Here is a 26,598-nt window from a genome sequence, read left to right as displayed (position 1 = left end):
TTCATAGGTGGATTGACAACCCAGGCTTAAATTATAATGCCCCAAACAGTATTGATTTGTATTAAAAAATGTTTCTGATCTCATTGGTATACATTGGTATTATTCTCCTTCCTTGATTTTCACCAAGAGAAATAACAGAAGAATCAAGGCAATAGTATGTAGGATGCTAAAGAAATGGGATTTTACTATTAAAAACATTTCTTAAGTTAACATTCCTTATAACCTTTCCATAATGAGAAGGGCTGAATATTTCTCTTTTTGTAATTTCTAAACTCCATTCTCTGATTTTTCAGGTATGGCCTCTCCAAAGCACTCGCTTCATTGGAACATTAGTAAATGTTGGCTCAGAAATTAAATCAAGGGTTATTACTGCCTGGCAACATGGCTTGTTAACCTTGTGAGCATTCATCCTACTAAGAAGGTGACATTCCCTTTCTGAGACTTCGATAATTAAAATGCTGTTATTTAATTAGTCTCTAAAGTGTTTATGTGCAGGAAATGTGGCTTGCATAACATTGGAACTACATCAAAAAGCGAAGTCTTCTTGGAGCTTATGCTAGCTACATTTTTTTAAAGCCAGAATACCACTAAAGCTAAAATGTGTATGTATGTTTGTGTCATGGTTTGACCCCACATGGCAACTATAAACACCACACAGACGCTCGCTCACTCCTCTCCCCCCAGTGGGATGAGAAGGAGAGTCGAAAAAAAAGTAAAACTCGTGGGTTGAGATAAGAACAGCTTAGTAATTGAAATAAAATGTAATAGTAATATAATAACAATAACAGCACTGTACCAGTTACTAGGAAGAAAATTAACTCTATCCCAGCTGAAACCGGGACAGTTTATGATTATGAATATGTACAATGTACATATATATTCATCTGTATTAAACTATTACTAAAACATCTTTTTCTGTTAGAAGTTATTTGGGACTTGCTGTCTAATCATGACTTTGACTTGGCCTTGATCTTTTTTTAGCTACTCATCTACACCATTTATATTCTGCACAGACATTGCCATGCTAAAAGACCATCCAAAGGTCAGAGGCTATTGGCAGCTGGCTGCCCTTTCATCAGCCAAAATCTATTACTGTACACTTGGAAATCCCCAGCTTATCCATAGGCATATGTTTGTCAAATTCTGGGATGGTAAAATTTTAACAAGATCTTGGGAAGTTCATAAAAAGGACAGAATGTTAATTTCTGTTGGCTTATCCAGCAGCGAGAACCTGAGCAATTGGAAAAGTATCTGATGAAGTTGTGAGTACAACATCTGACTGTGTTTGTCCAACAACACTGACATCTGGCCAATGAAAAAATGTGAATGGCATGGTGAGGGAAGCCTGAGGACCATACTTAGTTTGCAGAGAATCACACTTATGCTTGAAACAATTGTGAACCACATCAGGCTGAACATTCAGGGTGAACATAATTCTTACAGTAACAGCAGCAGCAGTTACATCAGCTTTTCCCAGATTGTGCTTATCTCACTTGTGACATAATGAGAAGGAGCACTCTAATCAACTAGAATACTTCTAATCAACTAAGTACTTCTTAGGTCATTGGTCCACAGCTCCTGGGTTAAGCTCTGCCCTCGTCCTGGGCTTATCTCACTTGCTGGTAGAGAGTATTGCAAGATAGACAGGAAAGCAAGACTTCCTTACCGTTTTTGTATTCTTACTGCAGTGCATGGGAATTTTGCTACACCTAATCCAATTAGCTCAAGTCGGTGGAAAGCACTTCTGGGGATTTTAGAGGAGCATTGCCTTTTCATGGGCAAAATGTTGACATATTAAGATAGTGATGACAATCCCCAGCTGAGTTAAGGATCCAGTATGTTTGATTCTTTCTACCTGCACAAGTAGCAAGAATTCTGAGGTTCCTCTAAACAAACAAGATCAGAAAGGATGATAGTCTCAGAGAGGAGTTGATGCTGTTTGTATTGATTCTGTACTGCAGGTACAATCAAGGCATAAAATCATGCTGTGACACCAGTACGGTACACACCAAAATACAGTTCAAGAGCCTCTATTTCATGGGAGAAGGCAAAACTCTTGAGGTGTTTCTGGTTTTGATGTCATAAGAAAGAAAGCAGAAGTGGGCAAAAGTGACATGTCATCTAGATGGTGAATTCTGTTTTGCATGAGGAGGTCAAATCCAGGATAAGATGATGGCTAAAGAAACATCTCCAGTTTTCGAAGTGGTCATGTGGGAACTTTTTTCCAGTGGAGTGCAGAGTAGCCTGGAAATACCTGGAAATACAAGCCAACTGCTACTGAATGTTTGACTGTTCTTCTTTGGGTGGGAAGAATTTATCAGTGCCTATGTGGATGTGGAAATTTGAGGAACATCAAACTGAGGAGTGAGGGAAATAGGAATTTTAGGCTGTAATTAGAAAAAATAGGAAACAGTGGAAGAGGGTGGGAGCTCAACATTGAACAGATGAAGACTTCTGATGAAATAGCACCCAAATGAAGTCATGAAGTGTAAAATAAATAACAACTGTCTTCGGACTCCTGGAAACAAGCTACTACCACACCTTATTTGCATTTCTTTTATCTCTGTAGACACTAAGCAGAAAAAATTATATCTAAAAGGTAGCATTCTGAGATCAAGACCACAACTTATGTTGGTTGGCGCCTGAGCCACTGAGACCTGTGGCCTTCTTTCTTCACTGTGCCATGCCTTGACTTGGATGGATGCCCAGTCTGGAGTTTTCTCAGGATGGTATAAAACACTACTAGATCTTCAGGACAAAGGCAGAAGTTTTTCCATTTTTTAATACTTTGTTTCTCTACCCAAAAAGTTTTAAAAACATGTCTGAGTAACTACAAATTTTGTTTCTCATATTATTCTTATTTGGGGATTAATTTTAGGGTTCTTAATCATGTGTCATCTGAATATACCTGTTGAAAAATGCATTAATTCTCCAGAACTCAGGTCAGTGGGAGTCTCCTGGCCCACCTGTCCCTGAAAAAGGCCCTGGGACTGCAGAGCACTCTCCTTGCTGCCAGCATAGAGCGTGACCCAACACCATGACCTGAGGAATTTCTGTGTCCCCTGCTATTTACTGGCTACTCTGTCAGCCCCGTGTATCTGCCAGGAGCTTGGAAACTGGCCTGAATCCGTGCTTGGTTGTGAAGCAAAAGAATTCCAAAGACACCTTTGTGGCCCACATTTCTGCATTGTGTAACCTTTCTAGCTGTAACTAAGAATCATAGTTTGTGCAGTAATGCATAGTCTTTCCTACGTGATTCTTGTAAATGCTGAGATTCTGAGTAAATGCTGTGCACTTCTGCAAAGCAGGAGATACTATACTACATTGTAGCAATAAGGGAATCATACTGTAGTGGGCCACGGAATAGATTCATGCCAAAAGTTGGGACTATTGCATGGGACTTTTTCCCAGTATTGCATGCTAAATCCCAAAAGTGTGATCTCGTCTCTGAAGAGTAAACACATCACTTACTGCCTGAAATACCTGTTAAGTTGAAGACTATACCATTGCTATCTAAATTCTACAGCAGAGAAAAATAAGGTAACATATATACAATATGAATAAAATAATTATGGATACCAAAGTATCATTTAAGCAGCGCAACACAGTGTACATATAAAGAATAAGCAGAGAACATTTTCTAATAAACAATTTCAAAGCAGTTAATTGTGATGTACTGGCATTGAAATATGTACAACAGAAGAAAAGTTAATGTCCCAGAGGTTTATTTAATAAGAAAATCACCCTAATGTACATCTAATCATCAGGAACTAATGTTTGTACTGTTCTGTGATGATACATAAAGCTACTGAGATATTGCATTACCTTTTTCATGCAGATTTGAATGGATTTGCTAAGTATTTGATCTCCAGATGGTTTGCATGCTACACAATGAATGCGTGAAATGAGAATGAGAGAGCTAGGCTGAGGGAAGCAAAAGGATGTTAACAGACATCAAAGTTCCAAGGTGAAGGTGGCAAAACCACATCCCTGACTCAGCAGTTTTCCTTGTTGGCTATCAGCCAGATTTAATTCTAAACCTTGCATTGGGGTTAAGATTCTTGAAACAGTAATGAAGCAGTAAAAAGATCTCTGCCATTTTTTTTTGCTTTTGAAGGATAATTGTCCCAACTGATTTTTATCATCAGTAATGCTTTTCTTACCAGCTCTGCAGGCTAGGTGTTCATTGCTTAGGAAAGAATAGATTTTATCCGTGATGCATTTGAGCTTCTTAGTTTCTTCTTTTTCTTTTTTTCTCCTTTTTTTTTTTTTTTTTTTTTTTTTATGTAGTACAGTGAAGCAAATACCCATATGTTTGTTATGCATCTTTATGGCCCAAGTTGTGAGTTCTATTGACTAAAACATGGGCAACAGTAAGCCATGTGTGAGATTCATGACAGATTCTCTAATTATTCTCTTGCATGAAAATGGTCCAAAACATATACTACAGCATCACATCAGTTATTTTGATTCACTAACAGATGTCCTTGTTGTCAGCCAGCTGGCTGAGAGACAACAGAAGACATTAAAGCAGTGCTTGAAGTGGGACAACATGCGGCAGAAAGCCATACCACCACTCTCTTTGAACATCATGTCGCAGGTTCAGGAGGGAGTCATCTATGTTCCCAAGACCTGCAGAAACTCTGAGAGAGCAATTGTCTTGTTTGATCACTTACAAAGGTTTTGGACAGGTTTGCCCAGAAGATACCACCTCCACAGAAAGGAGTGGTGGAGGGCAGACCATACAGGATTCGTAACTATACTGCTATGGTTTTGCTTCATTTGAACTTAATTTGCTTTATTAATAAAAGAAGACATTTGACAGTTAGACTTGCTTTGTGCATGAACTCAGAAAAAGACAGTGGAGTAGGGTTCAGAAAGATATCTTTGGGAAAGACGGGAAACCCAGAGCAATCATTCAGTGGTGTGTAATTCTGTTTACGATGCTTTTGAAAACATGAGTGTAACTCCCTCTGCTCTCATCAGCAGTTTGATGCCTGCCTTTCAAGCCTTCAGAGTCCCTGAAATTTTAAGTCTCATACCTTGTTGGGTAATTCATTGGGCCTCCATGCCTCCAGTCCTCTATGATCCAGTCTAACCAGCAATTTGTCTTCAGTCTTGAATTTCTGTTACTGCTGGCATGTACAGGAGAAATACAAAAGATGTTCTGTTCTGATGAGATTTATAAAGGATCATAAATTTGAGAGTAACAACTGATTTTACATACTAGTATCTCAGGCCAAGCTGAAACAGTAAAATACAGAGTGCATGCTTTTAAGGGTGCCATGTGTTGTCACTGTTAAAAAACCCCAACAAACAATAAAAAGAATTTCTTGTGATTTTACCCACTGATGATGTATGTTAAGTTACTAGTAATGGTGTGGCTTATTCAGTTAATCTATGGTCAGATTTAGTACTTATAACAGATTATCCCAGGACCATCAACAGGGTGAAAATAAGGGAACTCTTAGAACAAGTGGGATTACAGGTTTTTTTCCTGCTGTATGATATGTGGTTCCAAAAGGCTCCAAATGCCACAGGAGCCCTCCTGCAGACTTCTCAGCAGCTGTAAAAAAGAGGTTGTTTGCAGTTGCGCATCTATCTCTAGTAGCCTGTGTTAAAGGATTCCAGATAGGTGCTTTCAGTGTTTCTCCCTGAAATCTTGGAGAGAAGAATGAATCCTCTGCAGAACATTGTACAGTCTCATAGGAACCTACTGCTTTAACTTTCTGTGTCTATTTCTCATTTTAGGAGGCTTAAGTGAGGTTATGGTGAAATCCATGAGTGGCAGTGTGAAGATGAATAGCAAAAACTTTGTAATATATGGGTATTCAGAACTTTTTAAAAAGGGGTTTTATCAGAAAATGAAATTAGACAGTTCTCAATTTTCACAACTTTGTAATCATAATGGCAAATTATGGCTTTTAAAAAAAGTTTTAAGACAACAAATATTTTAAACATTTTTTTTTCATTTTTAAAATTAAAAGTCTATCATATCTATATGCCATGTTTTTGTAACTTTTGAAATCAATGTTTCAAAATTAAAATGTCATCAACCAGTAAGCTGTGGTAATACAAACTATCCAGTTCTAGACAGCAGTCTATTACTGGATTTAACTTTTCAAGAATTGTGGGCTTTATCAATAGCTAGTTTTGTTAATTTAAAACAACTGTCGTTTTATTTATGGCTGTAAAACTGTGGAAACTGAATGGAATGGCATTTATTTTCATTTTATGTATCTCAATAGTAATTTTCTAATTTTGCACTGTGTCTGAAGACTTGTAATACTCAAGTGGCAGACAAGTTGATGATCTTAAACTGTAACATGGAATGTACAATTTTCCCAAAAAAATGTATGTGCTACCCCACGTATCTTACTGCTTTTCTTATGATGCCATTGACAGCTACATAAGACTGCAGTCTTGTGTTTCATAACATTTCATTTAAAATGGACAGTTACCAGACATTAAGATGTAACTGCTCATCTAAAGGAAAGGCATTCAAGGTATGATGAAGCTTCATACGTACATAGAGATGTTGTATTTTGCAAGATTAGAATCTTAAGCTTTTTTATCAGGAGCCTGTAATTCAGATAATTTAAATATCAGTGTTACCTGCTGCTGCTCTGTGAGGGTGGCATTCCTATCATTCTCACATGAGAATCAGGATTTAGAGAGCTCAGGCAGGAGCTACAGCATCCCGCATATAGTTCATGGTGTTCAAACAATTAGCTAGTATTGCCAACAGAGCTTTTTTTTAAAAAAAGAAAAAAAAATCAGTACAGGTTTAGTTTGAAGATTTCATTTTGTTCTTGGATTATTGTGGATGACCACATGAAAAAATAATAAAATCAAAACCAGGATGTCATTAGGGGCTTACATGAATGTGCTATGGGGAATCAAGGTTATTTTTTGACAAAAATTGTAGTAGCAAAGGCAATTTCTTAAAGTTTTTAAGGAGTTTTACATTACTATGCCATACTGGCAAACAGTCAGTATAAAAATAGTCAATAGGTTTCAAATGGTGTAACATTACACCGTCCTGATCCAGTTCTTGTATTGTCTTCAGAGATGATGAGCTGGATGAATTTCTCGAATGTGTCCTCTAAGGGGCAGCATTGAAGAGCAGGTCTCTCTGTAAACGGCTGCTTGTATTCATAATATGGAGCAGGCCTAAGTGAATAATAAATTAGGGTTTATTCTCTGTTGTCTGGAATTATGGGTTTTCAAAGGTAAAGAATATGTTTGGGAGTCATTACTGCCAATCTGTCAAAAATCCTGTAGCAGACATGTTTCAGTTTAAGTGATAAAATCATTGGAATTCTCCCCTGTGGAGTACTCAAAATCATACAGAAAAGTTGGGTGTTTTCTTTTTTTTTTTTTTGTTTTCAGTAAGAAACTGGTGGCCGAGCCTATTTGCATTTCTCTCTTGTGAGAAATATCAATATTATGTCATTTCTAGAAGTAATATGTCATCTAGCCTAATGATAATTAGATAATGTCAAGTATTTCCTGTCAGTATTGCACTTAAACAGTATTGTGTGGGTGACTTAATATGGGACTATTCTGGAGTATTAATGTCACTGGCTTAGTCCTGTGCATTAGGTCATAAGAATATCTGCTTCTTCCTTATTAAAGTCCTGTGATAAGAGGAAGAGTGTGGCATTAATAAATACAAAATGGTAGTGCTTGGTCCTTCACTTCCAGTCAGCCACAGGATCATGGGTAATCATTTGGGAAGAACAAAGTTCAAGTGCCCTTTTCCTCCTCTGAAAAATAGGCAGTTTACTGTCCTTACCCTACTTTGTCTTGTCAGTGTCTCAACAGAAAATTGGTAGAGTCTTATTTTCTTGGCAGGAGCTGTCCCTGGGTAAGATGGCCTTTGAAATAGTCTTGCATAATTTATCTGCCAGAGCAAAGTCTTTTTTTTTTTTTTTTTTCCCTAGTGTGCCTTAATAAAAAGATAATATCTTTGGCTTTATAAATATATAATATCTTTCATTGGAACAAGTGATTTTGGCTGAATTTGGATTTATGGAGGGAAGTGGCATGAGCATCCATCATTAAAGACCATATCAGAGATGCACAAGGGTTCCAAACCAACTGTAAATAGGGAGGCAGGTAATAAGTCTGACAGTTTTCAACTTTGTAACCATCATGATTTCTTGTTTAATGTAGTACATTCTACAGAACAAGATAAATTCATGTACATACATCCTGTCATTGTGTGATAGTCATCTGCCTGATACATCTACCACACTGCTGAATTGTTTGCTCTGCTCTTGCTGGTTATAATATCATATATTTTCTCTGCCGAGAGGGAGAGAAGATAATTATCTAGAGGAGGTGTGAGGACTTCCTGGACTGTTATAAACTGCACTTACTAATGAAAACTTTTTGCTAATAAATATTCTAGCATTTATTGTTTCTAAACGTCTATGTTTACAGCTGGCACTATTAATGAAGGCAGTTCTGGTGCTGAACCAGCAGTGAGGTTTCAAGCATAGTCAGAATACCAGCTGCTGCTGGGGATTTTGCCATATTCTTCTGGATGCTGATTTCTTCCTTAGAGCAGCAAAGCTTCATGAAAGAGTGTGTTGACTTGAAAGTCTTGTACCTGTATCCATGAGAGCATGATGACCTCAGCCATCATCAACAAGTGAGGCTGTAATGTCTCATAGTATTATTTTCAGGTAAGTTCTTAAGTAGGGTAAGCTAAGCATTCCCTTAAGGAATGTCAAGACCAGTTCAAATTGAGTGATTACTCTGCTTCTACACGGATATGAGAGAATTATCTTTCTATCCTAGGACAGTTGGATGTGGTTTAATGGCATGGTTGGTAAGCAAAATGGATGCATTTGTGTTTAAGTGCTTGCGAGAAGGTGCTGGTGTTTCCAATTAGCCAGTGCTAGCTTTGAACGTTTGGCTGCTGAACTCCAGGTGAATTGCTGCACTCTATCTACCCATATCCTCCTTCATCATTCCCTCTTGAGATGGCCCACCTTCATTCTTCCCATAGTTAGTTTCTAAAGGTTATTTTTATCTCTATGCTGATGTGAGTGAAGCGTATAAGTTTGCACCTGTTGATTTCTGACAATAATGAGGCTTTTCCAATAATATTTCTAACTTCAGCTTTCATCTTATTTTCCATGCAAGAGATATGCAAGGATCTTTGGCAGCATCATATCTCAAAAACCTCAGTTTTATTCCTCTCAGCAGAATTAACTTCCCACAGTTTCTGTCTAGAGTTTGCTGTGGAAGCGATGGAGTTTTTCATCAGTCAGGTTTTCAGATTATTTAAGATGCAGTTATTTCCAGATGGTCTTAAGGCAGGTGTAAAATTGTTGAGTCAACTCCTGTAACTCCACATTACCTTGACTGAGCCAATTTTTTAATTTCTCTGTGACAATCTCCTTCATTAGATCTGTATAATCTTATATAAGTGAATTCAGCTGTTGCATATCAATTTTCCATTAATTATAAAAGTTTCTTATATGTGCTGTTTTTTAAATCAATGCTCAATGTAGGTTTCATGCTGTTTTTAATGACTTAATTCAATCTGATATTGTTCAGCCATTTATGAGTGTAGAGCTTGGGGGAAAGTATATCATTTTACTTGTGTTAAAATACTACCTAGGCAAGGAGACTGGAGGTAGTATCAAAGAACAGTAATGAAGCGCTCTGTTGGCTGCTTCAGTTGTCAGGACTTGGGATGTTAGGTTGTGCATGAGGTACAACACGACTAAATAATGTATATTTGACCCATACCTTTCCATTGTCCAAAAGCCAAGAAAGAAATAATCTTTGGTTCTGGATTTCTGGCTGGGAGAATTGTGATTTTATTACATCATATCAGATGTTCTGATCTCACCTAGGATAACTGCTGCTGTAGTAAAAAATACTTCCCTACCCAGTGCCATGCAGACTTGAAATGGTTATCCTTATGAACTGCAAAAAGAGATCAGGTCAACTTAATATTTGGCAAATTCTGAGCCATGCAATCCAAGTGGTTTTGGAAATTCTGCAGGTAATGTGGAGTTAAAGGGCATGACTCACCAATTTTTATTCTTTCAAAATCAATTCTCTATAGCACAAAGCAGCTTCACCCTGATTAGCCCCAGTGTCAGTAAAGGGGACTGAATCCCTCCTACAGTGGTATTTTTAACAAATTTCGCTGCAGAAATAAGTTAATCAGAAATTGTGAAAAATGGGATTCTGTTTCTACTCAGAGGAATGTATGGAACGAAGATGTTGCTCTGTGTGTTGTTTTAAGCAAAGCATTTTCATTTTGTTGTATTTATTTTTTTTTTTTAATTTCTTCTTGGAACATCTTCCATATGCTAGAATATTTAAAGTGTATTTTTAAATAGTGACTGGCAATCTGTGAAACCCCATTTTAGCATGAATGAGGTCATATGCTACTAAAATACTGCTTATACTGGGAAACAGATGAATTGAAAGTAGCACAATTAAAAAAAGGGAAGGCAACAGGTGTTTTATTAGATAGCAGATACTGGCTTTTTTTACATCTGTAGAATAACTGATACTTCATCTTAAAAATTGTTACAAATTTGCATGTTTCTACTACTGAATATCAGTAAGTCCCAGTGTTCCTAATTTAGAGTATGTTCCTATAAGGTGTTTTTGATGAATAAAACATTATAACCTCTTCTATCATATCACCAGTTTCATAATGTGATACAGGATTGAAAGAATTTTGCTTGGGTACCAGACATCTGATGACTAAGAGTATGCTGGAAAGGAAACAGGGCTCCTGCACAGAAAATTTTCACAGAGATGACTGTAAGGTGTATGTGCAGCCTATTATAAAGACGTATTTTTTGTGTTGCAATAAATGGGAGAGTAATTTTCTTAGATGCATAGGTTTTAGTCACCTGCTTAGTGATTAAGAGAAGGGTGATTTATCTCTACCCAAAATTCATAATGCTTTTGACTCTTAATTTGAGCAAGTCATGGAAATGAAGCACCCTGGACTTCAATTTCCCCTCTGTTTAAAACTGAGGTCTTCCCTTATTTATTGTTATAAAGTAATTTAGAGAACCTTTTAAAATGTGCTGTTTAAATTCATGTTGTTGGGAATTTTAGCCCTGTAGCCCCAATATAAAATACATGATAAAACGGTTACAGTCAAATCATTCGTCCTGATGTTTCAGATTTAATGTTCTGTATACAGAACGCTATAATATTCTCATGTTTCAAAAATATGCTAACTCCCATAAAATAATAGTTTCAGGTGACTAATCGTCATGTAAAGCACGGAACTGATATTTACATGCAAATCGGGGGCCTTTTGATTTGTGCAGTTTTGGTATTTTAGCACATGATTCACAGCTCTCAGAAGCAGCACACCCCTTAGGAGTGTGCATATTAAGTGAAGTACAGGTGATTCCACCGTCTTTTGTAAAGTGTGTATAACAGTACGGATTTAAGTAGAAACACTGACATTTAAAAATTGTGTATACAAAGGATACAAAACATAAAATGATTATGAACTCAATTTGCAAATGCACATGATAGTTAAACTGAGTACAACTGAAGTGTCAGTCTGGAAATGTGGAGTGTCAGACCCAGCTGGAAAAACCATCCCTGGGCTCTTCAGACACCATTTCTGTCCAAGACCCTTGCTGTCATGGCTACTGAAGATATTTCATGTCTTAAGATTTTATGTAGAGCACCTTTTTTAGGCTTTATTGTAATGGCATGTAATGAAGGCACTCATACCATCTAAATACCACCTGCCCATACAAAGCAGAAGAGGATCTTATGATCTGGGGGAAACCCTGACTCCATGGAAACTGAAGGACAATATTTTTAGTGACTTCACTGGAGCCAGGATTTTCTGTATCTTCAAATACTTTCACAGTAATTGGACCTGGAGCTGGAGATCAATATTAGCTGCTGATGGTATGGAGCTGTAGAATGCTATTTCCAATAATGGTTCTGATCAGAGACAAATCTCTCTCCCTCCTCTTCCAAATGAGACGTATAGGGAGGAACCTTTCCTCTTTTCAGAAACACTTCAAGAGAAACGAAAATGGTGAGTGTAGTCAGAGGCGCAGTCTTCACTAACTCTTCGGGCCAGAGCTCATAGTCTGCTCTGAAATCACACTGCTGTGAAAAAGACAGCCTCACCAGGTACGTGACTAATGGTGTAGCTGTCTGATACCCTCCTGGGTCTTTGCTGGGGAAGGGCAGTGTGGGTAGAATATCCTTGCAGTTTTGTCATTTCGAAGTATGAAAAAGGTCTTTTGAGGCCACAAGGGCAACTGCTGGCTTCCTGAGATTTGCACTGATTAAATCAATCCTGGGCTAGGGCCAGAAGGTGAGAGGGTGAGGAAGGATGAAAATTTGACTTCAGACCTTCACGTCTCTTTCTCCTGCAACCTCTTTATATCTCAGTTGAGCCAAGAGAATCTAGCAATGTGCTTATACAGGAGAGCTGGGTTAGATAAACCTTTTTTATTTGGAATTTTAAACTATAAAATATACCTTCAAAATACATCTGAAATATAAAAGGAGAACCCCTTTTCAAGCACAGAGCAATAACTATAAAGATATTCTGTATAATCATTCTGTAATTGTTCTCCATTTTTCCTAATGACTGCAATAGGAGTCAATCAGAGAAGTCATGTAGGCAGTACATGTGCATGACACAGCTACAGAAAATAAAACTTTAAGCTGAAGAAATTATTCTCTCTTGTGATACTTCAAGATTTACCTATTAACTGTTTGCCTGTGGTTTCAAAACTGACAAAAGCTATCTGAAATCGCACTAGGAAATCCTCTGAGTTCAGTCAAATCTCTGGTTTAGTCAGCTTCAGCTATCGCTGCCATCACCAGCTCATCTATAAATACATCTGTTTTCACAGCATATGCATTCTGAAATTTGCCCATTGCCTCCTCAGAAGCGCAGGGGTATTGTTTGCTATTAGACAAGCCCGGCTTGACCAAAGCCAACACAGACCCAGCCTAACATGCCAAGACCATCCCTTGTTGTTAGCTTTGATAGTCGCTGCTATCATTTGATAGTCCGCTTGTAGCCAGTCCAAGCTGGCAGTGTCAGCCCAAGCTGATTGGAGCTGCAGACATTTTTGCTGACTGGAGTCATGCTATCTTTGCCAGTTTGCTGGAATAGACACAGACACTGATTGGGTCATGCTGAAAACATTCCTGTCCTATGAAGCAAGTCTGTTTGTATTTTAGGTTTGCCAGGACGAATGAATTAAAAATCTTGGGCTCGACACAGTTTGCTGCTTAATAATGCCTGTGACAGCAGGATTTTTTCCTCCCTGAAGCATGACGGCATCGTAATCCCTCGTCACTGGCAAGGAGAGGAAGGAAAAGCAGAATTGTGGAGAAAAGCAGAAAAGGGTGATCTTTTGGGCCAGCAAAGCCTATGGGAAGTGCAGGTAGCAGCATGTTGCCCTGACAGCTGTCTCAGCTTCTCAGACCGTGTCAGTTTGTTGCTATGCAGCAGGTGCAGCCTTTTCTTTTATTGAAGCTTTACTCCATAAAGGCAACGACAAGCCAAGGCAGTGGCTGGCCCTGGATTATACAAGTGCAGACACTCCGCTAAGTGAGGTAAGGCAACAGGTGTGAAAACTGAACTAAATTGATAGAGCTATAACCGCACTTAATCTGAGTGCTGCCGCAGATTTTTTATGGAGAAACAGCAGCCAGTTCTATGGGCAATTGCCATGAAGAAGGGAGCTGCTCATTAAATCTCATTAAATTCCAGGTTGCCCACTCACCCTCATCTCTGTCTACAGAGATACTGTTCTTCATGCATGGAGAGAGCAGGTGGGGAATTGGGGGCTGTCGGTCGGCGTGTTTCCTTCATCACCTCATTTGCACACAGGCTGTTTCCATCCCTCTCTGTTCCCTTTGATGGCTTTTTTGTGAAGAAGAGCTTGAGGATTCCGCACAAAAAGGGAGTGAAGAGATAAATGCAATATAGCAAAAATGGATAGCAGGGTAATTGCTGGGTATAAAGATGAGATTTCTTTTTGTGGATTGGAATAAAATGAAAACACTCTTTTGTGTTATGATAGAACTCACCATTGCTTATTGAAGTGGTATTGATTTTTGCCCTCACATAGTAGGTCGTTAAAAAGGATAATTTAAAGATGTCGCAGACCACAGAGTATGTAACTGGGAAAAGAGAACAGATTTACTCCTAGCAATATTGTTATGGCAACCTGAAAACCTCTAGCCAAATGCATCATTCTAATTGCTTAGGCTATGATATGAAATGTTAAGTATACTCTTCTGTGGAAGACCACTTGAGATAGTAAGCAGATGTCAGGGGAGCGTGTAACCACCAACACAGAGTGATGAACAGCCTTGTTTCAAGGACGGTCTCCTCACTTAAAATCTTTTCTTTTTTTTTTTTTTTTTTTTCCTGCTTTACCTTGTATTGGGGGTTATGGAAGGGGAATAGGATAAAGAATTTGGGATTAGTAGTTCTGTCGTTTTTTTGAAAACAATGAGATGTCTCAGGTGTTTCTTATACAGTAAGGGTCTGGGGAAAAAAGAGATCAATAATGCTCAGACAATAAAAGTTATTTAGTCTAATGCAACACATGTCAGAATAGAATATTTCAGTTGACTCCAGGGATCTTTTCCTGAGTCCAAAAACATACACTGTGGCAGTTTAGTTGACTTTTCTTTGCCTCTGCCCAATAGATGTCACTTCAGTTTTTGTTTGTCTTGATTATTAGTAATGGGAGATAAAGAACAATCCCTGATATCCTTCATGTATTAGTAGAAAGAGACATTCTCAGCTCCAAGTAAGATTTATTCAAAGTAAAGATTTTAGAATACTTGTTATTTTAAGAAAAGATTATGCACTTCAAATAACAATTTATTGTGTAGCATTGCTACAGAGTAACTGTATCACTCTGCTAGCTAAATATTAAGACACACAAAGCAAATAAAAAAGAAATGCTGAAATTAATGGGCCAAATGCAAATTTGATACTCTTCCACTGATTGCAAGGCAGTGATGCCGAGGAAGTGTTTGATACATATGTGCATCACCAAAGAAGACTATCATCCTGAAATATTATTCTGTTCTATTGACTTTCAGAGACTACCATACAATTAAGTGTAAATTCAAATGAGTTGTTGGGATTTCCATACAATACAATAGCTACTTTACTGAAAAACCACAAGACTGTTGGCTTAGGAAACTGGCTTTTCTTTTCACTAGCTAAATACTGTGCTGTCTACTGACATGTGGTACAACTTTCAGTAAATTCATTGTATATTCCTGAAGAATTTGGTTTCTAATTGACTGAGGAGTTTTCATGGTAATTTAAAAGTTCCTCTCATAGTTGTCCACATACTTGGTATGGATACAACGTACTCTGGATAGCATAGTCTTCAGTCCTAAAATAATTTCTTTATGGGCAGATCTTTTGCATGCATGAAGTCCCTCTGACTTCATGTTCTCCACACATGGAGCTAATCAGCTTAATATCTGTGCATTTTAGTAGCTTTGTGTTAGGTATACAGGGAGATTAAGTTTGCATTCATCTATTTAATAGAGTTTAAACAAAACTGTTCATTCAAAAAGTTAAATGTACATAGTAAAGCTCCCAGTACAAATCTGAGTGTTCATAAATGCTTTAATTATACCGTTGCAGATCAGTTGTAGCTAATTCTTTTGTTGCTCAACAATTGTTTAGTGCCCTGCTTGAAATGAACTAGCAGTTTTCTTAATGGACAGGGTTTCATCTCAGTAAAACCACTTTTTGGAGTTGGTGGTCTCAGAAGAAAGACCGAGGACTGAATAAGGTCCCAATTCGGGAGTCAAACCCATGCAGACAGACCCCTACACCTGCACAGAGTTCCACTGAAGAATCACCACCAAGGTTTGGAGACCCAGTAACTTTCTGACCATTAAGTGTGTGACTATCAGCCAGAGTTTGACTGGGGGAGTATGGGTGGAAGGTAGGAGGATGGGTCCCTCCTCATTGACACCATGTGGAGTGGTGTGCACATTTCCAATCACATGGCAGGCTTGGGGTCATGTTACTCTCATCTCCCCACCCCTTCTTCCTTCTTCACCTTCAGAACCAGGCAGCATTGCCACGAGTCAAGGCTCGCTGAAGGGGCAATGGCGGGGAGCAAGCAGGTGAGGAGAGGGGACGCTTCCTTTGCCATCGTTCTTTCTAATCTGTAAATAGCAAAAGAAAGGCAGCCTCTGCACTGAATTTCACTTAAATCCTTTTTAAATGGAAAAGTGAAATGGCACTCCCTTGACTTTGATTCTAAACGTTGCTTAGCTAGAATGAGAAAGGTAGTTGTGAGTGCATGGAAAGCATTAACACTCATTTGTTGAATGGTGTCACGTGCTCTGTAATAAATATATTGTTTGTATTATTGCAGCTGGAACAAACAAGTAAAAGCATTGACTCAAGTGCCCACATGATCACCACCGCCAGGGTACCTGCTGATAAGCCAGTACGAATTGCCTTCAGCCTGAATGACTCCCCAGGTACAGTTTAATTTATGGAGTAAACCACAAAGAAATAATTGCTTTTAAATTTTATATGTTCTTACCAATGTCTACAGTATCAAATGAAGCCCAGTATTATGGGTGGATTTTTTTCCTGAGTGATAGCATGTGATCAGTTTTCATGTCTGATAACTTTTAATTCCATTAACAATTTCATTAGACTAAAACCATTAGACTGACAGTTTAGATATTAGCTTTCTTTCAGTGATTTGTGGAATATACTTAGGACTTCATTTACCTGCATATGCAGTATGTCTGATTTTAAGGAATTTTAAATCAAGAAAAGTAAAAGGACAGATTGTACTGAGGATGAGGCTAGAGCAGGAAGAGAGTTTCCCTTTATCAGGAAGGTTGGAAAGTGCTGCACGTGCCCAGCTTGGTGAAATTTTTCAGGAAACGGATGCCCCACATGGCATATTCCCTGAGAAAGCAGCATAAGTTTCATTCATGTTTATCCTGTCAGCTAGTGCTGATTAAGCATTAATTTCCCCAAACATACCCTGTATATACATGGACCCTTTGGAATACATTAATATTATTAGTTTGCACCTTAAATATTAATAAGGTCTAGAGATCTGTTGTCAAACAGTAAAAGTCAGAATGAAATAGAGTAAATCAGAAGCTGGGAATCATCCCCAAAAAAGTTGTCTGTGCTCTTGCTAAAGGTGAGTGCCTGAAATCAGGGTTGAGATGTGTTTATGGCACGAAATATAAGCATCTCTGATAATGATAACTGAAACCCACTGCTGATGAGTGCTTTATGGGATGGTGTGCATTGTAGGATAATGTGTGAGGCCGCTTCCTGAGCTTTGTGTAAACAGTCTCAGCTTGAATACAGTTTTCTCATTTTAAAAATATTTTAGAATATACATTATCTTTTCTAGTTAATTGTTGTGTAATACTAATTTGCAGCTACATGCCTGAAATAGAATCTTATTCCCTAAGCAAGGGAATTTCAAAACAAACATCTTCATATATTATTGCACATAACTTACAGCTCATAAAGATAAGTGACAGAGAAAATTGGGACAAGGAATATAAAGAAGTACATGTGGCTATCTATGTGCCCTTTTTTCATAAATTAAAATAATCCGGTAATTACTTTTTTATTACAGAAAGTAATAAGGAATCATTCTCATCTTTCAAGATACAGTAACATGATACAATTCTTACAGGAATTATGGCAAAGATAGGTCTTGAAGAGAGATGTAAAAGAAAGAGGAGTGTTCTTACAAATTATGGAAAAAGAATGCTTATGTGAGACACTGAAAACAAGTCAGGGAAAGCTGAGACCATGGGAAAATCAAAGAGGGTAGAGTAGTTTGTGACAAGAGACGGCAGTAGGAAATGACAAGGTTGTGAATAGCTTGGAAGAAGAGGACATGAAAGGCAGGAAGCCTAGCTTCCTTAACATTGCATCATATTTTATTTTTTACTTTTCTATCCTGCTAGTAATTCCAGCCTCTCTTGTAACATTTAGAGAAATAAACTCAATTACAGAAAGGTAATCTTCTTCTGCTACATTTTGTTGAACTTTTCCATAATTTTGCGTCCTTTACTGTATATATGCAAGTGTTCCTGCAGTATGCAATCCAGAATCTCTGTGAGTACTAATAATAAAACTAAATAGCAACCAATAACGTGAGTGCCATGTTCTCCTCTGCATCACATCCCCTTGGGGGCTACCAGGAGGTCTAAACCAGTACACTGTTTTACCATGTTACAAGAATTCTGCTCCTGCTCTTTGTGGTAAGCCTGAACATGGTTATTATATTTGATATATTTAAAGAAGGCAAATGAAATAAACTTATATCAGGTTTGAAAATTTCCAGCAAACCATAGTTGAATTGAGAGAGTACAAATAAGTATTTAACACTTTTTTTTTAAGATGATCTATAAAAACATTTAACAGATAGACCTTTAGGTATTCCATACTTGGCTACTTTTTTTTTTTTTATCCTTATTTTTTTGTATTTCTTTAATTTTTTTTTTCCTCCTTGACAAGGATATTTGTTTTCAGTTCAAAGAGGAGTTACCTGCTGTAAGCATGATAGTAAAGCATCAGGTGAGGCTCATGCACTGCTAGAATATATATAAAAGGTTCTTCACCAGGGCTAAGTGGTAAAGCAATTTGTTTGATTTAAGCCTTTCCTTAAATTTTACTTCACTTGAAGGTCACAGTAGTGACAGATTTCACCCAGAAAGGCAGCATTCTCCTTCCGGGGGCTGTACAACTGCTTACCAGGAGGAACTGGCAGCACAACCAGATATAAAAAGGGGAAATGGAATGTTTCTTGTGGGTGGTGATTATCTCACTGGCTAGGATTGTAACCAAGCACTGGGTGTGAGGAGCAGCGAAAGGAGAAACTGCTCTCAACTCATGAGAAGAGATTACTTTGTGTTAACTGACCTACAAGACTGGAGCTGACTAATCTTGGGCGTACAAGAAATAATTTAATTGTGTTATATTATTTGTAAGTCAACACATGATGGCTGAAATCCTGGCCAGCTTTGTGCAGTAGTTTTAATGTGAAAGTAGGCTAACCAGTTCCTTAAAAGTCTCAGAGCAGCCCATCAGCGGGTGCTATATCAGAAGACAGTTTTATTGTGTATCTCTTATTCCTGTATATATAGATATCTATGTTTGGCTCTTTTACTCAAGTGTACTAAGCTGGCAGCAAACACAGGTTTCCCAGGGTGTGTCTGCACACTGTCTTGCACCGGTTTGACTTAAAGTACCATTTTAAATTAATGAATTTGTAACATACTGTTTCAGACTATCTTATATCACTTGGAAACTAATGCAAGTTAAACTGAACGTGGTGTTCCAAAATTTAAATAAGTGTTCCCAAATAGAAAGTTTGTTGTAGTTTATCAACATCAATTTAATTAAACCAATGAAATGCAATATGTCCCACTTTATATCGCACTTATTTACTGAACACGGTAAGATAAAATGATTATAACAAGAACATTATTAAATTTAGACAAGTGGATTTGTTTTGTGTTACGGTTCTAAGGGAAGATTTATAGATAAACATCTCTTCACCTTCCCTTCTAGAACAAAAGCTCGAATCTCACAGAAAAGTTCTGCTAGTGACATGTGGTGATAAATGACTGGGTTTGAAATTATTGGTAATTTCTTTTGTTTGAAATTAGTCTACCTCTGATAGCACTCTCCAGAAAAATCACTGGTAACAAAGGCAAAGCATACATCTTCTAATTAAACTGACAGACAGTGGAGCAGTGTAATATTTTTGCAAGCATAGCAAATGACTTATTTTACTCTTCTTTATACCTTTGTTATCCTAGTGACCAGGAATAATTTTTTGCCTTTATAGTTGATCATGCAAGATCCTTTTCCAATGGTTACTTCTTCAACAGGAACCTTCAAATCCCTACTCCATCCTAATTTTTCTTGTAATGGCAACAGAAGCTTTCCAGCAGATAATGTATTGCTTGAAAACCAGTGGGGATTGATAAAATATATGGCTAACATTTACAAAGCTAGTTTCCTGAAACTACACCCAGACTACAAGTAAGTGGCTTGATCTTTGGGAAATGAGACAGGAACTTAAGTGGGATACCCTCAAAGGGATAGTGGCATCAGAGGGTGCTAAGCTTAGGTGAAGGTATATGGAGGAGGAGGGGTTTGATCTTATCTTTTCTATTACGGGCTGTTTCTATTTTTTGAGAGGTCCACAACTCTTATTATTGAGCAAGGCTTCATAGCCTATTCCTGGGTCAGGCAGTGACCATTCCCCATTATTTTACGAGTGAGGTAACTGTGAGGTTGCATAAGGTCATGTCAGGCAGGGCTGTGAATAGAAGCCGGGGTACTTCACGCAGCAGTGCCAAGTCGCAGTCACTTAGCCACACAGCCTTCCAGGACGAATCCGATGAGTCTATGCTTGTCTGTCAGTAACCAGGGCCGGAGCTGCTGGATCTCACTGCCCTCCTAGGGCCAAGGCTGGACCCCGATGCACAGATTGCCAGTGTTGTCCCACTGGGAGCTGCGGTGCTTGCAGCTGAGTTAGAGCACTTTCCCTGTGTAAGAGCTGATCCACTTACAGGATAACGGCCTACTTACGTTGCTGGTTTAATGCTTTAATTTAGGAGGAAGAGATCTGAATACACTTGCCCACGCATGTAGGAGAAAAAAATAGTACCTGATTGTATAATTAAAGACTGGATCATAACTCAGTTACTCAAGGAAGCAGAGCTGTGATTGGCATTTCCTAAATTTTGAATGCTTGATTTAGCAACCTTAATGTGCTTTCAACACATTTAAATTTTTATGTTCTATTTCTGTCTGTCTTTGTGAAGATCCTAGAGAAACTGTATTTTGCAAGTTTATACTGCAGGTAAATCAGATGTTGTTCTTAAAGTATTTATGCATTAGCTATTGCCCATAGCCTACAGTTCAGCTTAATGAAGCAGCCATATAGGAGGAGACTGGTGTGTTGCACTTCATTGTACCAGACACTGTGTTAGTCAGACAGCAAAGTGTGAGGGATTTTGCTTGTTTGTCTACATGATGAAGGTCTGGGCTATTGGAATCTCCAGAAGGCCAGAACATGATTAAATAAGTGAAGCATTCCAGAAAGCATGATTCGTTCTCAAATGTGCAACATTAGCCTATGTCAGGGGACCGAATGCATCAGGACACACTGATAAGTAGTAAGCCTTTTCTTATGAAGGCAAGCAGTCTGAATACAGTTCAGCCTTCTAAATCAGATAGCTTGTGTGGATCTCTGTACCAGAGATTAGAAGCCCGTCTCACATTTGCATTAATAGGTGCTACCATCAGAGAGGCAAGTGCTCACCTGGACAGTGAAGGATGAGCATCTTAGCATCGCTTCCCTTACACAAAGCTGCCCATCACGCTGTTTCAGCACAAAGGTGCGTTGGCTGGGCAGCATGCTTAGGGAACTTGTTCTTTCATTATGTTGTTAGTTTTGCTGTAGGAATGGTCAGAGAGCTGGCTCTGACATAGAAGGGTACTTTGTCTCAGCCCAATTGATGGAAAGCAAAAGAAGGAAGTGATTTCCCTGCAGACCCTCCCTTGGATGCTCTCTATTATAATGACAGTTTTCAGCAACAAGCAAAGTGAATGTATGAACCTGATGAAAAACATGGAAGTCAAACTATTCCACCATACATATGAACCAAGTCTCTGGTTGAAAAAACATCAGTTGTATGTGCGGAGAATTCATCTTGTAATCAGAATACAGGTCTTTACCTTTAGTGTGCTTTTAAATATAGACCTTAAAAATTAGTTTCAGGATCTATGAGAAATCAGGATGTGCTACTCATTTAGAAATCATGCAACAAATACTTTAACTAAGGTGCCTATAATGAAGTCCCAGATCTGACTCTCATATCACGGGTTAGTGCTGTTGAGTTTGCTGGGATGGCCGTAACATTCACATGTATGTTTTTCCTCCTTTCTTGTTTTCTTTTGACCAGAATCTTGACTCATTTTCAGGTGCAGCAAGTTGAAGCCTGTGATTTTTTGTGTTTTTACTTTTACACAAAATGTGTTTTCAACAACCAGCTTGAATTATAGATCCTTTTTTCTTTACGAGCAACAGTGTAGGGAGCAGTAAAACAGTGACCAGAGAGGTGAGATGTTGTTTGTATCTGGTGAAGAATCAGCCTAGTTATATTCAGGGTTTTCTGGTACAGAAAAAAACACTAATTGTATTATAAAGGGGGTCTTTGATTATATCAGTGATTCCTTATAACAATCTAGGCACTCATGAAATATTGATGATAAATTGAGAAAAGGAGAAAAATTTCTTTCTGAATTCTATTGTCTAGTTAAGGAGATATAGAATAGAAAAGAACAAATATAGACGGATAAGGAGATAGTTGTGAGAGTGTTCTGATCTTCAGAATATTTTCTTTGACATTTCAGACATTTTCAGTGTTTCTGATTTTCTGTTATAGATTTTTAAGGCTAGAAGGCAATGTGATTTTGTCTATCTCCTGCGTAACACCCAGTATTCAAGCTTGTAAGGGCAATAGTGATTCTTCTGGAAGAAAGTTTGTATCTTTCCTCTTGTCTTCATGAAAACATCCTCAAAAAGGTTTTAGTAGGTGAATGACTGTTGTCATTTGCTTCTCCCTTGTGTGTAATCTAAAGGTGTTTATTTTTTACCAAGCCAGTTTTGTTGTTATTGTTGTGGTTGTTACTTTGACAACAGTGAAATACAGACTGACCTGATGCAGTAACTTATGTCACTGGAAGCTGTGGGGAAAGTTTTTTGTTGTTCTTTTTGTGGAAAACAAGATTGCAGTTAGCTGTGAAGATTTCCATTAATTTTTGTAAACTAAATACTTCAGCTGAAAATTTCAGAGGAGCCTAAGAGAACTGGGAACTCCAAAAAATTTCAAACCACTGAAGTGCCCAACTTTTCTTGATGATGTTTTGTGCATCAGATGATGATTTAAACAAGTCTTAAACTAGCCTAACTAAAAAAAACCCTAGCAGCTGTTCAATAGATGCTAGGGCAGGCCCATTATAAAATGTACTATGGTATGCCATAATGGTTAGGATACCAATATGTTCTATTTTTAGTACCATTGACTCAGTCACTTGAGTTCAAAAAATAAGCAGGGAACATCTGTTTATTGAAAGGATTTCCTCTGTAGTAATTTCCCTCTATATTCCATCCTTTTTAAAGTATTTCCAAAGTTTTTTGACTGGTTCTTTTCTGAAGAAAATCCAATATATTTTCTAATATTCTGACACTGAATTAATTTTGTTTTCTTATTAATATCTGATGCAGTGAAAAATTACTGGCTGATGTTTCTTTAAAATTATTTGGGTTGCCTTTGCTTCATTTTTTTTAAGTTAAAAATGTTCAAGGTCCCTCCTTAATGCTACTGTACCAAAGATTGTAGTGCTGGAATTGTCAAAACAAATAGCAGCTTAACTGCTATCCATGACTCTGGTCCAATATCTCTGTCAGAATATTTAACAGCTATTCAGCCAAATATTTGTAGAGCAGCTGTACCGCTAGTCGAACTGAGTCCTATTCCGTCCTTCCTTTTAGCCTTGTCATATGATTCATCTTTCTTCTTTTAGAATATTAGTCTATTTTTAAATATTGTACAAGAAAGCAACAGCAAACTAAAGGTAAACACTTGCATTTCAGTGTGATACAATTCTATACCATTAAAGCCATTTAAGTATTTTCCAGAATTGACACGTTTGAGACTTGGTGTGAAAAATGAAGATGGGGGGGTGGGGTGTGCAGGTATGACTTTTTGATAATACTAGCAAGACCCATACCCCCTGAAAATATAAAACTTCACTTTGTTTCCTGAGGAAGTTCAAAAGCTTTTGCTTTTGCCCTCTGTATCACTGTTTTTTTTTCTCTTCTCTTGGCACCCCTTCCTACAGGTTCCCAGCTCTAGCTGTGTTAGTTAAAGTCTCTGACCATATGTTAGCCAGCTTGTTTGTTCTTCATAGGATAAGGTGACTTGTTTTACTTTTTCCCCCTAACATACTTTGCTGTATCACCACTGAGAGCAGGATAAAGCAGTAATGAATACATGACAAATAGTTTAAATCCTAGTCTGTACTCTTTAAGAATATTCAGAATCCTGCTTTGATACATGGTCCTCTTAATCTTGTTGGGGTTTTGTTGTAGTGTACAAGTCTGCCAGCATAGAGCAGGTTGCAGGATCTGACCTATGTTAGCAATTTTCTCCCGAGAGAGCCATCCTCGTTTAACTTTGACACATTACAAATAACCGACTCTCTAAGCTAGCTAATAGTAACCTTCTCTTCACCTCCCGTAACCTGTAGTAAGATGCATAAACAGTCATCACAATCCAATGCAAAACTGATAGTGTGAAAGTCACTGAGAAAGAAATATTGCAGTGGCTAGCTGTGACGCTACCAAGTATGATTCATACTTCTGATCTCAGTCCAGCTACTAGTGGGCAGGTGTCCACATCACAACACTGACGTAACTGGCACAGTCTGTCCCACCTTTGCTGGAAGCCTGTACTAAAAATAAAGAAATAAATAAAAACACAGTTTAGCTTGTTGTCATAAACAAACTCTCGCCCATAAGGATTGTTATTTGCAGGTTAGAGTAAAGACGTTTCTTTGCAGTATGGAGAAATTTGTGGTGCCTTCCCCATTCTAATCCCACCCGTGTAAGTAACAGTCTTCTAGTTCCAGTGTTGCCAGGCTGGTTTGTGTGTTCTTGTGGTTGCCTCTGGGTGGTGGGAGAAAAGGTTTCTGTGATTGTTGGTTTAGCCCTTCTAAATCACTGTATTGTGATGGGGAGGATATCTTTCCCTTCATTCAAGTAATGAACATTTTGGTGGTTAAGATGCTGTCCTTGGGAGGTATTTTACTTTCCAGTGTAATGGATTGGTTTTATTAAATTATAACATGTTCTACTGGGCTAATTGGCTTTGTTTTGTTTCTTAATCACTGCAATACAATACAAGCTTTATGTCTTTCCAGCACCTAGACATTTCCTTATTGCCAAACCACTAGTATTTTCAAGGGGTCTATTAAGGTATCTCAAGTGTAGCAAGATAAGAAGATGCGGAGGTGTTTGCAACATCCCAGTATTATTCTGAATATATGCAATGCAGAACTATGTTAAACAGATCATTTGGAATGCCCGTTTTGGTGGACATTGACTTTTAACATCATGTTTACCTTTTAGATGATGCTTCCTCTGAAAATTTCCCTTTGGCATTTCCAGAACTAGATCAGCAGCTGCAGGTAAACTTTTTTTTTTTTTTTTTTTTTTTTACTAGAGTTCTACTTCACATTCACTATATTTGTTAGGATAAAAAAAACTCTGTTACACTAAGATGAGTGTTTTCAGTGGTGATTCTTTAACCCATTAACGTTTGGTAAGGCTGTATATTTCCATAGAGGAAAACACTGTCTTTTCAAGAACTTCAGAAAAATTGATTTGACATTTTTAATCCAATTTATTCCCATTTTTAATCCAATCAGGGAAATTACCGTTTTAATAATCTCACCTGCTTTTTAATTTTTTTTTTATAATTCCTGTGCAAAACACAGCCCATGCTGCTGCACTGCAATGAAGAGTTCTTGTGGCTTTGATGGGAGAAGGAATGAGCCAGGTATTATATTCTCATGCCTACAAGCTGTGCTAAAACCAGTATGATCAGCTTTCTCTGAAGCACTCCAAGAGAACACAAAGGTGTATTTTGTAGTGTCATTTTATCTCTAATCTTGGGTAACTAAAGCGAACCATCGGGACTGATGAGATCCTCCTCAGAGTTACTCTGGTTCATGCTGCAACCCTAACCGTTGCCCTAGCAGGTGTCTGCAGGCAGCACAGGATGAAAGTGGTGAATCCTTTTGTGAGCAGCCCGATTTGTCAGCGTAGCACAGCCCGACAGACTGGACAATCAGACAGCAGTTGATGGCAACTCCGTGGTTCAGCAGGCACAGAGCCAGTTCTGTATCCAGGGATTATTTCCCTTTCCTCTGTGGCGGTTCTGGAGTGTTTGTTGGCTTTTGTAAACTACTTCAGATCATCTGTTTCCCAGGAGCATTTAGACTTCCTCTGATATTTCAATATGAAGGCAGTTGTTTCCTGAGTGTAAATTGAGAAAGGCATTAGCAGACCGTGTTGTCCAATGATGTCATCCTTCCTGTCCCTATCAACTAGTGAGACAACACTGGAGGGCTGCTGACTTAAAGGACTGACTATTCTGTACTGCTGCTCCCCTCAGAAGGATGACTGAGGAAGGAATGGAGGATGACGGAGGCTCTTCTTGCTCTACCCCTCTAATCCTGAGAATAGGGGCAGGTTCCTTAGGCATAACTAGGAAAGATTAAAGGAACGAGTAGCAACCTAAGATTTAGGGTGAAAGGAACACGGTAGTATGTTGGCCTCTCTATTCCACTGATCTTCCAGTGCAGCAAAGATGATTGATCTTTTTTTCCCTCAGAAGAATTTGAGAAAAGTTATATTGTTTTGTGGCTGAAGCACTGAATTGAAAGTAAAGAACCTGCATTCTGTTTCCAACTCTGTCAATGAC

General features: G+C 38.1%; 1 protein-coding gene across 2 annotated transcripts in view; it reads left to right on the top strand.

Moving 5' to 3' along the window:
- The first annotated feature begins 13,541 nt into the window (after positions 1 to 13,541).
- Positions 13,542 to 26,598, top strand: part of MAP3K7CL (MAP3K7 C-terminal like) — a 30,942-nt gene continuing 17,885 nt past the window's right edge. The window contains exons 1-4 of one of the 2 annotated variants that reach the window (XM_009963365.2): positions 13,542 to 13,602; positions 16,098 to 16,158; positions 16,413 to 16,521; positions 25,242 to 25,300. In XM_009963365.2, coding sequence (XP_009961667.1) covers positions 16,141 to 16,158; positions 16,413 to 16,521; positions 25,242 to 25,300 — 186 coding nt within the window. In that variant the 5' untranslated portion in view covers positions 13,542 to 13,602; positions 16,098 to 16,140. Of the gene's footprint in view, positions 13,603 to 15,812; positions 15,896 to 16,097; positions 16,159 to 16,412; positions 16,522 to 25,241; positions 25,301 to 26,598 lie in introns of those variants that run through there. The other variant, XM_033011352.2, reaches the window with a different exon arrangement.

Source organism: Tyto alba, unplaced genomic scaffold, assembly GCF_018691265.1.
Source record: "Tyto alba isolate M040663 unplaced genomic scaffold, T.alba_DEE_v4.0 Super-Scaffold_14, whole genome shotgun sequence".
Lineage (NCBI taxonomy): Eukaryota > Metazoa > Chordata > Aves > Strigiformes > Tytonidae > Tyto > Tyto alba.
The sequence above is the reverse complement of the archived record's forward strand: the minus strand, read 5'-3'. Positions and strand labels throughout refer to the sequence as shown.